Here is a 17,115-nt window from a genome sequence, read left to right as displayed (position 1 = left end):
GAGTAACAGAGCCACAATTTACAGACAATATGCCAGGTGTGGACTGGTTTCAGTCATTTATGTCACGGAACTGTGAACTGACTGTGAAGTGTTCAGAAATATATAAAGAGAGCAACATCTGGGATATCACAGGAAGTTATTGTATCTTATTTTAGAAACCTGGCGAACTCTTTAAGAGCAGTTCCATTGTTTCACAGCATAAATTATGATGAGACAAATTTTACAGATGACCCAGGAGCAGTCAAAATAGTTGGGAAGAGGGGTGTAAAACATCCTGAGAAAATTGTAGACTGGAGCAAAAGTAACACCAGTGTCATGGTTGCTGCAGCAGCAGATGTACACGTTCTTCCCCCTTATGTGGTATATAAGACAAAACACATTTACTCAGGATGGACTGAAGGTGGAATTAGTGGTGCTGCATACAACCAAAACTCCAGTGGATGATTTGATGCAGACATTTTCTGTGAGTGGTTTTCCAAAATAATTATGCAATATTGCAGGACGCTTGATGGTCCTAAAGTGCTTATTGGTGACCATCTCTCAAGTCATTTAACATTACAAGTTATTCAAGATTGTGAAGCAAACAACATTCGTTTTGTCTTACTTCCACCTAACTCAACTCATACGCCAGCCTTTGGACGTGGCATATTTTTTGTCCTTTAAAGAGAGCATGGCGAAAAGTTCTTGGTGTGTCGAAGATGAAAAACAGGGGACCACTTCCTAAAACAGAATTTCGTAGATTGCTGAAATCCCCATTCGAAGCCATAAATTCTACTTCAGCAGAGAATGTGAAATCGGGTTTTAAAGCTTGTGGCATAGTCCCTCTAGATTCACAGAAAGTTCTGAGCAAACATGTAGAACATCGTCTGCAGATGTGGAAAAGTCTTGGACAGACTCACTTATTGAGCACTTAAAGAAAACTCGTGAAAGTGAAATACAAGCAAGCTCTCATAAAGCTGGGAAACGACTCTGCAATGCAAAGATTTGATTGTTACAGATGTGGCAGAGAGAGTAGTTAATGATGCTGATACGGGGGATGTCATGGAAGCAGAAGGGAGCGGATTTTCTGAAATGCATTATGACAAAGGTGATCATGTCCTCATTCCCTTCAATACTGAAGGAAGAGATACATGTTATGTAGGAAAAATTATGGAAGCAGATAGAGACACTGCTATGGTCAATTTTTTAAGGAAGAAAGGTGGCAAAAAAGAGACACATTTAGTGTATCCTGATGTTGCTGACATTCAAACAGTTTCCTTATCAAACATTATTTGTAAGGTAAAGATGAAAGATCTATGGAGGAGTCGGTATGCAATCTCAGACATTAATGTGAACAATGTGGAATAGATAGAATTGCCATATGTGACATGATAACATTTTTATGATGTTGGTTTTATGTTCAAGTTCTTAAAAGTAGTACTCATTTAACTGTATTTTCAATCGTAATTTTGATGTTAAATGTCTTTTTTAAAAACATATACTACTGTACACCATTATTTCATCTAAAAAGACATACAGTGGTCCACTTTCCACATTGATGGGGTAAAGCGTGGGGTAAAGCGGATCAGATTTTCATAATTTTTCTTTTGGTAACCATGTTCTGTAAAAATATAATGTTAGTGGAATCTGAAAGATGATAAATGTGAAGTACCTGACAATTTTTTGTCAGATTTTCATTAATCATTTAAGTCCTCTTTTCTTTAAAAAAAAAATCAATTTTTGATCCGCTTTACTCCATTTTAAGGTATTTCGAAAGAAGGTCGCACATGTTACCAGAAGAGAGTGAAGATGGATCCTGCAGGGGGGCCATTGGCAAAGGAGTTGATACATGCCAGGCAATAACCAAGACAAAAAGAAAGCACAGTATAAGGTAACATCAGCCAGTCCAAATGCACGAAACTGCTGCTGCAACTGTTTTTGAGGCTTCCCATTCTTCGACAGGCTCATTGTAAGCTGGAAACAGTGGGGGCTAAACAACATTGGTAGGGACAGGCAAAGCAGGAGGTGCAAGAGGTGACGCGGATTGATATGGGCTCGAACTGGCCACAACAGAAACAAGCATTTGCAATAGCTGGGATTGATTGTGCTGCAATGTGGTGAACACTTCCTGCTGTTGGCTAAGGTGATGCAATGCCGCAGAAAGAGCCCTTTGTTGATCAACCTTCCGGCATAAAAACTCATCTGTAGCACCGTCTGACATTATAGATGCAACGGAGGACCAACCAGAAACTGAAATCCACACAGACAACAATCCTATCCTCGTCGCCACTCGTGTTGTAACTTGGACATAAAACACAACCAAGAATGTCAGTACAACTTTATTAGATTATGGCATGTACGCCAGTCACCATAACATACACTGAACACAATAAGATAAGGCAAATGTTTACAAGTAATAATAACAGGATAATTGAATGTGAGAATAGTGTGACAGGGTTTAAACAGGCACCTGTGGTGGGCTCTACAGGAAGCTCCCAGTATTGCTCTTTGGTGGTGCACTCTCGTGGATGACAACACACTGCTATGCATGGGGGTTTCAAGCATGCGCGCATTACTTCAAAGGTGAATGGCTGTCTTTCGTAATTTTTGAGAAAATTCTTCACAAGGCTAAATACTGCTGATATACACTCATAAACGTAAAAGTGACACAGTTATCTTAGCTTTTGAAACTAAGCTTACAAAATAGAAAATTAGAAGTGATGTCATCATACTAGATTTTGAAACTAATAGTTCTTTGCTCATGGAAGAGAGGGAGGGATACGTTGAGGGAGGTTGAAAGTGTAGGTTACTCACACCTAAGGATGAGAGGAAGCCACCAGTAGTGAACGAAGGTACATATTTAGCGACAATTTTTTTCGTTGATTCCATCCGGGAATTTCTGCCATCATAATAGAAAAAATTACATTAAGTAAATATGTGATGTACAAGAATAATAATGAAATCATTATACTGCACCATTCTTCTTTTTCTTGTTGTATCAGCTGTCTACAGACCGTGCTGTTTCAACTGTACGGTACCTTTTTCTTGCCTGTGGGCTTTAACTTTGGCCTAGTAACCCTCTTTCATTTCCTGTCCTCTCTTCCATTCATATTTTTCGAATTTTTAGTTTTTGCTTCCCTTGGAAACCAATGTACTCTTGGAGTTTTTTCTGGAGCAGAATGTGTTTTTGGATATCCTTCTGTGTTCCCCTCACTTCTTGCAAGTCTTTTCTATCTTGGTGAACCTCTCCGCCTTAGCTTCCTTGTTGAGTGTTTAGCAGATGATTCAGTTGGCCAAACTTATAGAATCTATATGAGAATGTGTTTGTAGAAAACAAGCCTGCTCTAACGAATGATATTTATGATCTTTTATACACTGAAGAGGCAAAGGAACTGGCACATGCCTAATACTGTGTAGGGCTGCCGCGAACAAGCAGAAGTGCCATAACACAACGAGGCACAGACTTGACTAATGTCTGAAGTAGTGCTGGAGGGAATTTGCACCATGAATCCTACAGAGCTGTCCATAAATCCGTAAGAGTAAGAGGAGGTGAAGATCAGCTCGTTGCAAGGCATCCCAGTTATGCTTAATAGTGTTCATGTCTGGGGAGTTTGGTGGCCAGTACAAGAGTTTAAACTCAGAAGAATGTTCCTGGAGCCACTCTACAGCAGTTCTGAATGTGTGGGGTGTCGCATTGTCCTGCTAGAATTGCCCAAGTCTGTCGGAATGCACAATAGACATGAATGGATGCAGGTAGTCAGGCAGGTTGCTTATGTATGTGCCACCTGTCAGTTATATCTAGACGTATCAGTGATCCCATATCACTCAAACTGCACACGCCCCACAACACTGCAGAGCCTCCACCAGCTTGAACAGTCCCCTGCTGACATGCAGGGTCCATGGATTCATCAGGTTGTCTCCATACCCGTACACAGCCATCCACTCAATACAATTTGAAACAAGACTCATCTGACCAGGCAACATGTTTCCAGTCATCAACAGTCCAATCTCGATGTTGACAGGCCAAGGCGAGGTGTTAAGCTTTGTGTCATGCAGTCATCAAGGGCTCTGAAAGCCAATATCAATAATGTTTCGTTGTGTAGTTCACACAGCTGACACTTGTTGATGGCCCAGTATTGAAATCTGCAGCAACTTGGAGAAGGGTTGCACTTCTGTCACACTGAACGATTCTCTTCAGTCGTTGTTGGCTCCATTCTTGCAGGATCTTTTTCTGGCAGTAGTGATGTTGGAGATTTGATGTTTTGCTGAATTCCTGATATCCACAGCACACTTATGAAATGGTCGAACGGGAAAATCCCCACTTCATCGCTACCTCGGAGATGCTGTGTCCCACTGCTTGTATGCCGACTATAACATGACATTCAAACTCACTCAAATGTTGATAACCTGCCATTGTAGCAGCAATAACAGATTTAACAACTGTGCCAGACACTTGGTGTCTTATATAGACATTGCCGACCGCAGTGCCATATTCTGCCTGTTTATATATATCTGTATTTGAATACGCATGCCTATACCAGTTTCTTTGGCACTTCAATGTATATATGTATAGGAGTGCATTGTGTGTGGAGTCTTCTGATTTCACAATTTCCTTTAACTTAACCAAGGAATTTCTCAAGATATGTGTTTATATCATTTCTTAATCGTACCTTTTCTGTCCATAGCAAGGCATTCTGTGGCATACAAGGCCTGTGGAGTAAAGTTGTATCTTGGTGTTAATGGATACTGATTTCTTCTTATAAAGACTTTTGGTTAGTTTGTAAGCCATTTGTTTTTCTGACTTGTGAAGCAAAGAGGAGTTTGACTCTGATCACCCTCACATGTATTTAAACTTTTTCCACACAATTAATATATCCTACTTCTACCTCTAATAGCCCAATCCTACATTATTTTTTTATTTAAATCTGTTTTGAAATTATTTTTTATTCTTACACATATCAGTCTCTAAAGTTCTTCTTCTCTTTTCCCCCACTCTCCGGATTACTATCCAGTTTTTCAATTTTGTTATCTTGTATTTCGATAATTAACCTAGTCAAATTCCCTGTTGTGAAGAAGCTGAATGGAGAACCTTGTGCTGAAAGTCATGTCATGAGAGACAAAAGATGTGGAACAGAAGAATGTTTAAGAGTGTGGATTGAATGGAAGAACAACCATCCAAGGAGGAATGCGTACTGCTCAAGATTAAAATGTTAATAATGTCATATTGTTATCAGAATGAAGTCCAAATCCGAAAGCAGGATCATCAATTAAATACAACACTTATCACTGAAAGCCCATTTATTACATACACTAACGTACTGCCAGAACAGAAATGACCTCCTGGGCAAAGAGAGCAGCTATTTATACAAACTTAGAATATTTGACAATGCTGATGGTCGGGTTTGAACTGGCGTCCAGCACCATGCCAGCCAGTGATAGTAATCACTACAGCACACTGGGTGCACCATAGCTCATGGCAATAATAATATGGATTCACTGAGAAATGAACATTAAGGTTTAACTGTGGATTGTAAAAATTATTGCACTATGACTTGTTTCTCAATTATTTTCTGTACTTCTATTAATTTTTAATATATTGTGTTCAAGTCATAAACACTGCTGGTCACTAAAGTAGCAAACACTATGTAGGAAGGTGGCGTGCAACAAATGTCAAACTGGCATGAAGTGTACTGCAGGCTGAGATATCCAAGTGATTAGCATTTCAGCAAACCACAAAAAGTAGGTAAGAGTAACGCCTTCTACATTTTGTATGTATGGAAAGGTTACTCCAAGGGTTTATCATTCAGAAATTTTGTTTGTTGTTTGGGAGAAGATCGTGTTGTACCTCATATGAGGAGAAACATCCACCAGCAAGTGTCAGAATTTGACTGTGACAGGATTGTGGAATACTGACACTGTGGTTTATGGTTCTACATTGGTCAGGATCCCCCAGCTATCATGTGAATACGGAATCAATGGTTTCAGGAGGGCCGTACTCAGCACCACGTGGGAACTCAATGGATCAGGCGACTAGATCATTGTTCACTTGTCCGTACAGGAAGGTACAGCCATGTTGCACACAGACCAAGTGATGAGATATAGAACACTGTAGGCTGTTAGCGCAATGACCATTTATGCAGCTTCCCTTGACGAGGCAGCAAAGAGACGTGTGGCGATAGTGATGTGCCCATCAACAACACTGGGCTTAGGAGTGGCACTACATCATCTTTTCATAGGAGTCCTTTTCAACTTACTGTTCACCAATGTGGAAGCTGCAAAAAGAACAAATTATGCCAGGTGACATTTGTCATCATCACCTGGGGCCAAAACTTGGTGTGAAGGCATCGGATACCACTACATGCACCTTCAGTTCACATAGCCATTAGTCTGGACAGCAGCTGATATATTTACGAGGTATTAAGGCTGGTGGCTCTGTCTCAGCTCTGGGGTCATTGTGATGGTATCTCTCAGCAAGATAATGCAAGACCACATTATGCCTGTTCTGTCCTGAATTATCCCGATACCCTGTGTGTGACTGTTGCTCTGACCATTCCACTCTGCAGATCTCTAACCCATTGAAAATATCTGATCATGGATTGCCAAGAGACTGTCTCATCATCACTCACCAGTCATTACAACTGAAAGGTTCTGACACAGAACTGAAGCACCATGGAATTACATACCTTCACCTGTCATCCAAGCTCAGTTTCACTTTATGCCAAGTTGGGTTGTTGCTACCACAACTGGCAGATCTGTACACTACATTTTGTACCCTGTACGACCTTCCCCCTGTCCCCTCTACAAAATTACCTATGAATTTAGTAATGTATTCATTTATTCATTCTACTACACATCCGCAGCTTGTGGTCTAGTGGCTAGCTTTGCTGCCTCTGGATCACGGGGTCCCGGGTTCGATTCCCGGCCGGGTTGGGGATTTTCTCTGTCCGGGAACTGGGTGTTTGTGTTGTCCTCATCATTTCATCATCCTCATCATCATTTGTGTAATGGGGTGGTGACAAGAAGGGCATCTGGCCACCCTTAAATTAACCCTGCCGAATCTGACCATAACCATGCCGACCCTGCAAAACTGTTAGACAAAGGCACAAGGAAAGGAAGAAAGAAGATTCATTCTAATACACCTTTTACAGCACAATAAGAAAAATTTCATTATCGTCATTCTTTCTGGTGTTGCCATTTTAACAGACAGTAGTGAAATTACTATATACCACACCACAAATGGTAATGTTTGTTACCTCAAAAGCTGATTCCTGCTTTCCCTAATAATGGGAAGTACAGTAGAATTTTGTACTTAAAACAGATTCTCTCCATGACAAACTCATAAATGAAGGGTTGACATAATATATGGTGATGTATTAAACATATCAGATTGATAAAAAAATGTGGTCTGATTTTTTTCCTCTGGTATTGTCCACAAAGGAGAGATGAATGATTAAAGGAGATGAAGGCAAATTAAAACATCAATATTTCAGCTGAATTCTCAGACACACAGATTACAGAAGTTAATACTGTCCCTGCTTCACTTCTCTTAACCTGGAGCTGCACACAGGTTCTTTGTGCGATCCAGTCACGATGAAGCATTTGCAGTGACATGTTCCTCTGCATTTATTTTAATTTGTTGCTGCTCTTTATATTTTGTTTCTACGAAAATTAAAGCAAAACAACTTGGATCGACCAAGCCACAAAAGTGGAAAAAATCCAAGTATTGTAGTATGTTAATAACTTCCTGTCTCTCAACTACTGCGGATATTCACAGAATGCTTGTTAATTTTTATGAGAGGAATGAGAGATAAATGATAAATCACTTCAAAGATAAAACTTTACACATCTGTGGCATACTAAGGGGAAAAATCTGAATGATGGCAAGGAAACAGCTAGGCTAATCAAGACATGCATATAAAAGAGGAGTCCATCCTAAGTAGATAGGAACTGAAAGCGATGTGCCAACCGTTTTTTTTTTTTTTTTTTTTTTTTTTTTTTAAAAAGAAAGAAAGAAAAAGAAGCAGCCAATACAGTGAGAAAGCTGAGAGATTGTCTGCACCTTTCTATATCATCTCACTTCCAAAAAAATGTTTTTTGTATGTTTGTGTTACCAGTGTAACATTTTCACTGCTTTCCCCCTTATTCATTCAAAATCTTATATAAATAAATTACATCAAGTTAGACAAATGACACAATATAAATAGTTTGACTGGATTATATGTTTATGACAGTATAATTACCTTGCTCAACATGTAGCTGTATCAAAGCCAGTTGTATCTTCCACACAGTCAGATGTCTCTGCACCTCCAGCTTCTCCATGTTCAGTAACTTCAGAAGATCTAGAAGCTTCTTGCTCTAAAACATTGTAATTTACATTGTCAAAATGTGTGCATTAATTCTGTGTACACTAATGATGTGGTAACAATGTACAGCACTAAGGATTACTCACCACTTCCTGTAGGTTAGGTGTTGCAATGGCTAATGTCATAAACAGACACCCAAAATGGTAAAGGCCAGTCTCTGTAAGAGACTGCAGTTTTGCCGGTGACAGCTTTGAGTATATACGGCCACGCACCTGTGGCCACAGTTCTGGAGACTGTTGCAAGTGGTTCCCCAATACAGACAAAAACAGACCCCAGCTGTTTTCTACAACTGGAGCTGCAAGTGTACGTGTTGCTCCCCTACCCAATAATTTTCGAACCTGTTCCAATAGTCCTTGACCAGTTTTGCTGCAAGTGGAACAAATGTTCAGTTGCACAGTACAATTGATACTCTATTAATATATTTCAGTTTAAAATATACAATATCATAAAATAAATGCAGCCAAAATGTCTAAAAGTGCACTATGCATTCATTCCAGTGTTATAGCAACCACTGTGTCCAAATTCAAGGTTTCTTGATTCGTAAGAAAAGCAGAAATCGAAGATTGATACGTAAAGCAGCAAAACTCTATGTCCAAGACCAATATTAACAAAAAAACACAATTATATTACATGAATAAACATGTGGAGGATATGATACAGTCTGAGAAAAGGATAATAGAAGGTGGACGCAAATATGCAAAATAGACAGTAAAGTGCAGACATCAATAGGAAAGACAGAAATGGATTATGGAAAGTGAATGCAGGTAATGGCCGTAAAGTATCAATTTTCTCCAAACTATTAACAGTCTTAATAATCTTTAATTGCATGACACTATCATGGATTCAAATAGCTAATATCCAGTTGTTAATTCCTAGACTTTTTATCTACATGCAGAACAATCCAAAACCTTCATTAATCTCTATGTTGCCCTCCAAACTAGGATTTATTATACATAAACCCCTTCTTGGTAAGCTAAGTCGAGCATTCAGCTTCTTGATAAGCTAACCCATGTATTTAATATACTAACTTTACTTTGAGTCTGGTATTGGGCTATATTATTCAGTGACATTAATAATACTTAGAGCCATCAACATATTTATTGCAATTGAAAGTGGCCGTCAATTTGTTGTCGTAGTTGCACCTTATTCCATCCTTTGATTTGAAACTCATTCACAATAACATCACCATAATATTACACATCACAAAATGACACACATATATATTTGATTTTCTAAGAGAAAATAAACAGGAAATGGCAAGGAACCTCTGCTATGCCTTTGTACAAAACTGCAAAATTGGATTCTTGCAGTGTTCCGAGTGCTACGACAGTCACCAACTGTAAAAGAATTTCTATTATCATAATGTGTAAAAGTTGGTGGGTAGGAAAAATTAATTTGCGGTGTGAATGTAAAATAACCCACACCATTACAATTTACCATATATATTGATACATGGAACATGAACTTTTTGACTCAGTTCTTCACATTCACTATTCACACTTTTAACAGCAGACATAATATTACCGAACTGTACTGCTGCTTTATGACTAGTTACCCACAGAAGTTCATTTTAATTGTAATTTATACTTTCAATTTTATTAACAAGAACACCACTTGCTCACAAACTGATTGATAGAGAAAATGTCACCCTATCATGTACCAGTCAAAACAACAGAAATTTAGGTCACACATACCTAATTATATGTTTATAATTTAACTGGATAGATAACAAATCCAATCATCAAGCAGCGGCAGGAGAACACAAATATAAAAAAAAAGTATTACTTATGCAAGCATTTGGAGCCAGTGGCACCTGCTTCTGGCAGAAGGGTTGAAGGGAGAGGAGGGATGAAGCGAAAGGAACTGGAGAGGTTTAGGAAAAGATGTAAAGTTCGGAAGCCATCCAGAACCCTAGGTCAGGGGTGACTTACCAGACAACATGAGAAGGAAAGATTAATTATATGTTTAATATTTTATAAACATCAGCTTTTATGAATTGCACAGGAGGGAACTCTCCCAGCAATATATCATATGTTCTCATAACCATCCTGGCCTCAACCTTTGATAGTCATCTAGCCCCTTCCATGATCCAATTCCAGCACTACACAGCCCTCTATTCCACCAATGCACCCAGTCTTTTCCCTTATCTCTTTGCTATCCCCACTCACCTCTCCCCAACTCCACCTAACCTCCCAACTGCACCTAGCTGCCCTACCCTCTCTCCACCTCATCTCTGCACACTCTCCAGAAGTACTTCACTGTCCCCTACCCCTTCCCTGCTATTCCTTCCCCTCGCCACCTCAGCCTCCTCCTTACCCCCACCCCCAGTTGCCTCTCCCATCAAACACTGATGCTGCCACTTATAGTAGGCATCAGCTGCCAGAGACTGTAGTCATGTGTGTGCAAGTTGCATTTGCAGGTGTGTGTGTGTGTGTGTGTGTGTTTATTTTTGACAAAGGGCTTGTTGGCCGTAAGCTTATTTTCTGACACACTTTTTGTTGCGCCCATTTGCAACTCATCATCTCCATCATACGGCGAGTAGCAACTACCCTTTTCATAATATTGTTATATTTAATAAAGACAGTTACATATGATGAAAGCACATCCTGAAGTTAGACAAGGAACAACATCAAGGTGAATGGAATACAAACCCAACATTTTATTGCAACATGTTCTTACAGTCTGTGTTTTTGTAACTCTGCTTAGTCAAAAATTGGTGTATGTTTTTTGGTCACGTATTTAGCCTTTGTACCATTGTTTTCACTACCTGGTTTTTCTTTTTTCCTTTGAATTTATGGGAGAAATGTAGGAGGTTAAAAGCTTGATTCTGATTCCTTTTTACATTGAAAAATATGTAAAAATCTGCCAATCAGTTGCATAGATGTTCTATAGAAATATATATAGAAGTCAGTCTCCTCACACCACACCGGTGTTACTTATGTATTAATGTTTGACTTTTTGAAGAACATTATGTCTTATATTTTAATGTATGACTTGAGCAACTCAGCTCTTAAATCACTGTACATCTTTGACGATACGTTCTTCACGTAATCACCTAACCTTCTGATGAAGTCACTCTTAGAGGTGACGAAACCGGGTCAAGGTATATAGAAAATCTATGCAACCGGTTGGCAGATTTTTACATATTTTTCAAATTTGTGTATATGGTTGCTGCAAACACCAGCCATGTTCAAAGTTGTACACCTTTTTACATTGCTCCCAAGGTTAGTGTAATTTTGATTTGGAAAAAATGAGTTGAGTGTCATAATCACTGAGCTTTCTTATTCAGTAACATATTGTGAGCTTTCATTTTTGGCTTTCATTTTTAGATTTCATATAGAAATAACTCTAATGAACTGCATATTGCACACTAAATGGAACAATTGAAAACATCCTTTACAACATAATTAATAGCTATTAACTGGTACACCAAACCACTAAAAGGAAAATTTTTGAGTTCTAAATACTTAGATTGTTTTAGTGGGAAATTCCATCAAGTAAATTTTAATATATATTGCTTACGTGTAGTTATAGTGTACTCTCTTTTACTTTACTTACCTGTATGTCTTTACCAATTTGTTTAGGAAAAGGGGCGTAACGCACATGGACTTTAAAACAGAATTCAAATCTGTAAATCATTTACACTCCTGGAAATGGAAAAAAGAACACATTGACACCGGTGTGTCAGACCCACCATACTTGCTCCGGACACTGCGAGAGGGCTGTACAAGCAATGATCACACGCACGGCACAGCAGACACACCAGGAACCGCGGTGTTGGCCGTCGAATGGCGCTAGCTGCGCAGCATTTGTGCACCGCCGCCTTCAGTGTCAGCCAGTTTGCCGTGGCATACGGAGCTCCTTCGCAGTCTTTAACACTGGTAGCATGCCGCGACAGCGTGGACGTGAACCGTATGTGCAGTTGACGGACTTTGAGCGAGGGCGTATAGTGGGCATGCGGGAGGCCGGGTGGACGTACCGCCGAATTGCTCAACACGTGGGGCGTGAGGTCTCCACAGTACATCGATGTTGTCGCCAGTGGTCGGCGGAAGGTGCACGTGCCCGTCGACCTGGGACCGGACCGCAGCGACGCACGGATGCACGCCAAGACCGTAGGACCCTACGCAGTGCCGTAGGGGACCGCATCGCCACTTCCCAGCAAATTAGGGACACTGTTGCTCCTGGGGTATCGGCGAGGACCATTCGCAACCGTCTCCATGAAGCTGGGCTACGGTCCCGCACACCGTTAGGCCGTCTTCCGCTCACGCCCCATCGTGCAGCCCGCCTCCAGTGGTGTCGCGACAGGCGTGAATGGAGGGACGAATGGAGACGTGTCGTCTCCAGCGATGAGAGTCGCTTCTGCCTTGGTGCCAATGATGGTCGTATGCGTGTTTGGTGCCGTGCAGGTGAGCGCCACAATCAGGACTGCATACGACCGAGGCACACAGGGCCAACACCCGGCATCATGGTGTGGGGAGCGATCTCCTACACTGGCCGTACACCACTGGTGATCGTCGAGGGGACACTGAATAGTGCACGGTACATCCAAACCGTCATCGAACCCATCATTCTACCATTCCAAGACCGGCAAGGGAACTTGCTGTTCCAACAGGACAATGCACGTCCGCATGTATCCCGTGCCACCCAACGTGCTCTAGAAGGTGTAAGTCAACTACCCTGGCCAGCAAGATCTCCGGATCTGTCCCCCATTGAGCATGTTTGGGACTGGATGAAGCGTCGTCTCACGCGGTCTGCACGTCCAGCACGAACGCTGGTCCAGCTGAGGCGCCAGGTGGAAATGGCATGGCAAGCCGTTCCACAGGACTACATACAGCATCTCTACGATCGTCTCCATGGGAGAATAGCAGCCTGCATTGCTGCGAAAGGTGGATATACACTGTACTAGTGCCGACATTGTGCATGCTCTGTGGCCTGTGTCTATGTGCCTGTGGTTCTGTCAGTGTGATCATGTGATGTATCTGACCCCAGGAATGTGTCAATAAAGTTTCCCCTTCCTGGGACAATGAATTCACGGTGTTCTTATTTCAATTTCCAGGAGTGTATAATCCTTTCTTTTCTGTCAACTGTCTTCAAATTTTGACATTTGTCAACGCAGAGATAAAAATGTAAATCTATTGGGGAAGGAAATGGCTAATGATAAAATGATGGTTGAAAAAAAGTACACAATAAATATTTTTTTCAAAGTGCTATTAAAAAGGGACAAAAAAACTAGTGGGGAATTCAATGCAAACATTTTAGTATACATGCTTTTGAAATAGCTATTTTTTTTCAACTGTCATTTGTTTTAATTTAACTGTTTTATTATCAGTGGTTAGGTTAGGTTAGTGTTTAACGTCCCGTCGACAACGAGGTCATTAGAGACGGAGCGCAAGCTCGGGTTAGGGAAGGATTGGGAAGGAAATCGGCCGTGCCCTTTCAAAGGAACCATCCCAGCATTTGCCTGAAACGATTTAGGAAAATCACGGAAAACCTAAATCAGGATGGCTGGAGACGGGATTGAACCGTCGTCCTCCTGAATGCGAGTCCAGTGTGCTACCACTGCGCCACCTCTCTCGGTTTTATTATCAGTGGAAAACTTCAATGTTGCCACAAAACTTTCTACTGATGATGATGAAATCTTAAAAAATATGTCACGTAAGTGAAAAATCCTTCAGTTATTTAATAGTCATAGCAGAAATGATACCTTTCCACCTTCTTGAAATGTTGCTTTCAACTGACCTCACAACAGCCATTGTCTCTGGAGAAGATCCTGGCACATAGAAAGTTGAATTGAGTCTACGTTGGAAGTATTCCCACAGCAGGAGTAATGGATCATTGCATGCTTCCCACATTGACAAGAGCTTCCTTAGCAATGAAAGGACAACTCGAAGCTGCACCTCACTCACAGAATCCATTGACAGAATGGATTTAAGTGTAGTGTTGAGCTGATCATGGCAACTGTGAACCTGATAGGAACAAAAACTGAAATAAAATACTGAAAAGATCAAATGACATAATGCAACAGTAACTCTATTTACTTGTTACCCACACAGAAAGGATTTAAATCTTCTGATCAGCCAATTGAATTTAGGTTCCTCTGAATCACTTTATGAGAACTGCTGCACTAGTATTAGTCTTAATCATAGAAAAGGGGAATTTTGTTAAAAATTCAGTAAAGGCGCAGTTGGGTGATGAAGTCTGGGGCTGCTGGCAATGTGTGGTAATAATTGGCAGGGAGCAGGCCAGGCAGAGTAAACATGGCACGGAGCTGCAGCAGCATATTGCACATACGATTTGTTTGGAATGAAGCAACAGCGAGGCAGGGAACTGCAGCGTTGCTTTAAGTTATTGTGATGTATGAGGTGAGGCAGTAGGCCAGAGCCGGGAGAGGCAATGTGTAAGTGGCTGACGTATGGGAATTTACGCCTGCCATAGTTTCTATCTCTCTCTGACACTACGTCAGAAGCAAGGGGAAAAGCAGTACAAATAGTCAGCCACTTTTAGCTTGAGGGGGTGTGCCAGGTCAGACGAGAAAGGGGTCGGACCTGTGCTGGTCTACGCTTGGAGGGGCCAGTCTGGCAGCGATGTTGTTAATATTCTGTGTAACCTGTACTTTGTTTCCATGTACTTGTTCGGACTGTATTCAGCCTCCGGGGACACAACACCAGGGCAGGACGGAACGGCAGCCAGGTACTTAGAGATTGCATGGTCTGCCTGAAGAAGAGCAGTGATAGCGGTCTGCAGCATGTCCAGGATGGGCCACGGTTGCTTCACAGCAGGCGTACCGGGGTCCGGGCGAGGCGTACGCTGCGAGAGGCGCAGTAGCACTGGAGCAGTGCCGGGTGTTGCCATCCAGCAAGCACCACTAGCAGCAAGTTGCGGCATAGCATCCAGGTGGGCACGCGTTCGAGTTCGGTCCTGTCCTGACCATTACATCCACCTTCGTTCCATGGTCAGACAGAGCAGGCCAAACGGGGTGGAGGGCAGCGGGGACTAGGGACTGTAAAAGTCTCCAGAATCGCGGGCAGCTACGCTGAGTGAGACGCGTTGCCTCGGCGAGCAGTGACCTGGACTGACTCCCAGCTGAGTGGCCTTGATGACGGAGCAGCGGCGTCAGCATGCCAGGAGATGCTGAGCCGGCTGGACTCGTGGAACAGTGCTGCGGGCGGAACGTCAACACTACGCTGCACCCATCGTAGTACTGTTAATTATGTGAATAAAGGAATACTTCCGAATACTGCTGTATCACTCTGCACTGCCGCTTGACACTACTGAACTTGCTCGGCCTCCTGACGAAATACGGGTGGTGGGTCCTGACTTCAGCTCGGCCATCTGGAGTCCTGGGTTCGACCATCGACACCCCGCAACAGAATATAACTATGGCCACTCTAGGTTGGTAGCACTGAGTTATTGTACCACCTGCAATGACTTCATGATGACTGTGTATGGAAGAGTAGAAATTAGGGAAAAAGGGTTGATTTGGAACATATGAATGATCAATAGCAAGTTTGATAAAAAATTAGAGAGAAATACACAGCAGTTTAACTTCAACAGACAGTGGTATTTTGAGGTTAAACTCATTAATTCATATCAACTCTCAGGGCAAGGAAATTGGATAAGTAGGTGGAGACAGCAAAGATATGATTAAATATGATGCATACCACACCAAATATCAGCTCTTCTACAGGCAAAAGTGAAGCACCCAATAAGGAAAGTGTTGCAATAGTTTCATCAAATGTATACATACTTCAGAGTTAAAATCCTGATTTGGAAGAACCCATTTCATTGATTACTGGGGTTGGCACACCCTGTTAAATGCTGAGAATGACAATATGCAGAATTTCTTTGAATGATCACAATCAGTACCAGTTGAACTAGAATAAAATCAATCATGCCCTCAAAAAGGAAACTTCTAGCAAATGTTGTTGGTGTAAAGTGCTACTTAATCAGACGAAAACTTATGGATGCCTGATTAGGTACTTTAAAAGAGACTTAAAATCTGCCACACAAAAATATATAGTGGTATGTAAAGTGTCACTCGATGACCGCTTTTAAAGTGCTGTTGAAGAGTGTAGATATATATGTTACACGCTAACATAATTGGCCATCAGACGCAGTACACAAATTTTGTCATTAATCCTTATATAATTGAAGATAGAAACACTACACACACAACAAAAGGTTGTCGGATTAATGCACAGTAACGACGACAGCGACAATGACAACAACACAATTTTACAATCATAGATGTATATGTTTAATATACTTACAGACCCTGAAAACTTTGTTTGCTATTTATCTTAATTACAGTGAAATGATCCGAGACATGAAAAACTCTAAGCACTCTGATAGAGTCGGTGAAAAATCCATCGATAAAATTATATTTATTGTTAATTATAAATAAATCTCTTTTCTTGTGCGAAAATGGCAATAAGTGAGAACATTTAATTACCTTCTAGTAGAATACCTTACGTGATAAAAATCTTGTTAGTGATACCATTTTCATCTAGACAAACTTGCATGGTCAATTTGGTGTATTATGTAGCTCGTATTGTTTAAATTTGTAAAATAATTGCAAACATGTGCAAGAAGGGTTTGGGTCATTAAGAATTTGATCATTAGAGATGGAGCACAAGACTGCATTGGAGAAGGAAATCAGCCACGCTCTTTTCAAAGGAACTGTCCCAGGAATTTCGTTAAGCTACTTAGGAAAATCACAGAAAGATTATGCCTGGAAGTGGATTTGAACACCTATCCTCCAAAATGTAAGTCC

General features: G+C 41.1%; 1 protein-coding gene across 2 annotated transcripts in view; it reads right to left on the bottom strand.

Moving 5' to 3' along the window:
* The window catches only part of LOC124544782 (protein MMS22-like), a 145,796-nt gene that overhangs the window by 71,041 nt on the left and 57,640 nt on the right, over positions 1 to 17,115 (bottom strand). For both annotated transcript variants that reach the window (XM_047123464.1, XM_047123465.1), the window contains 3 exons: positions 14,082 to 14,308; positions 8,429 to 8,708; positions 8,220 to 8,334 (listed from right to left, as the gene is read on the bottom strand). In XM_047123464.1, coding sequence (XP_046979420.1) covers positions 8,220 to 8,334; positions 8,429 to 8,708; positions 14,082 to 14,308 — 622 coding nt within the window. The remainder of the gene's footprint in view (positions 1 to 8,219; positions 8,335 to 8,428; positions 8,709 to 14,081; positions 14,309 to 17,115) is intronic.

The sequence above is a fragment of the Schistocerca americana genome, chromosome 8 (genome assembly GCF_021461395.2).
Source record: "Schistocerca americana isolate TAMUIC-IGC-003095 chromosome 8, iqSchAmer2.1, whole genome shotgun sequence".
Taxonomy (NCBI): Eukaryota; Metazoa; Arthropoda; class Insecta; order Orthoptera; family Acrididae; genus Schistocerca; species Schistocerca americana.
This window is presented reverse-complemented; position numbering and strand designations above follow the sequence as displayed.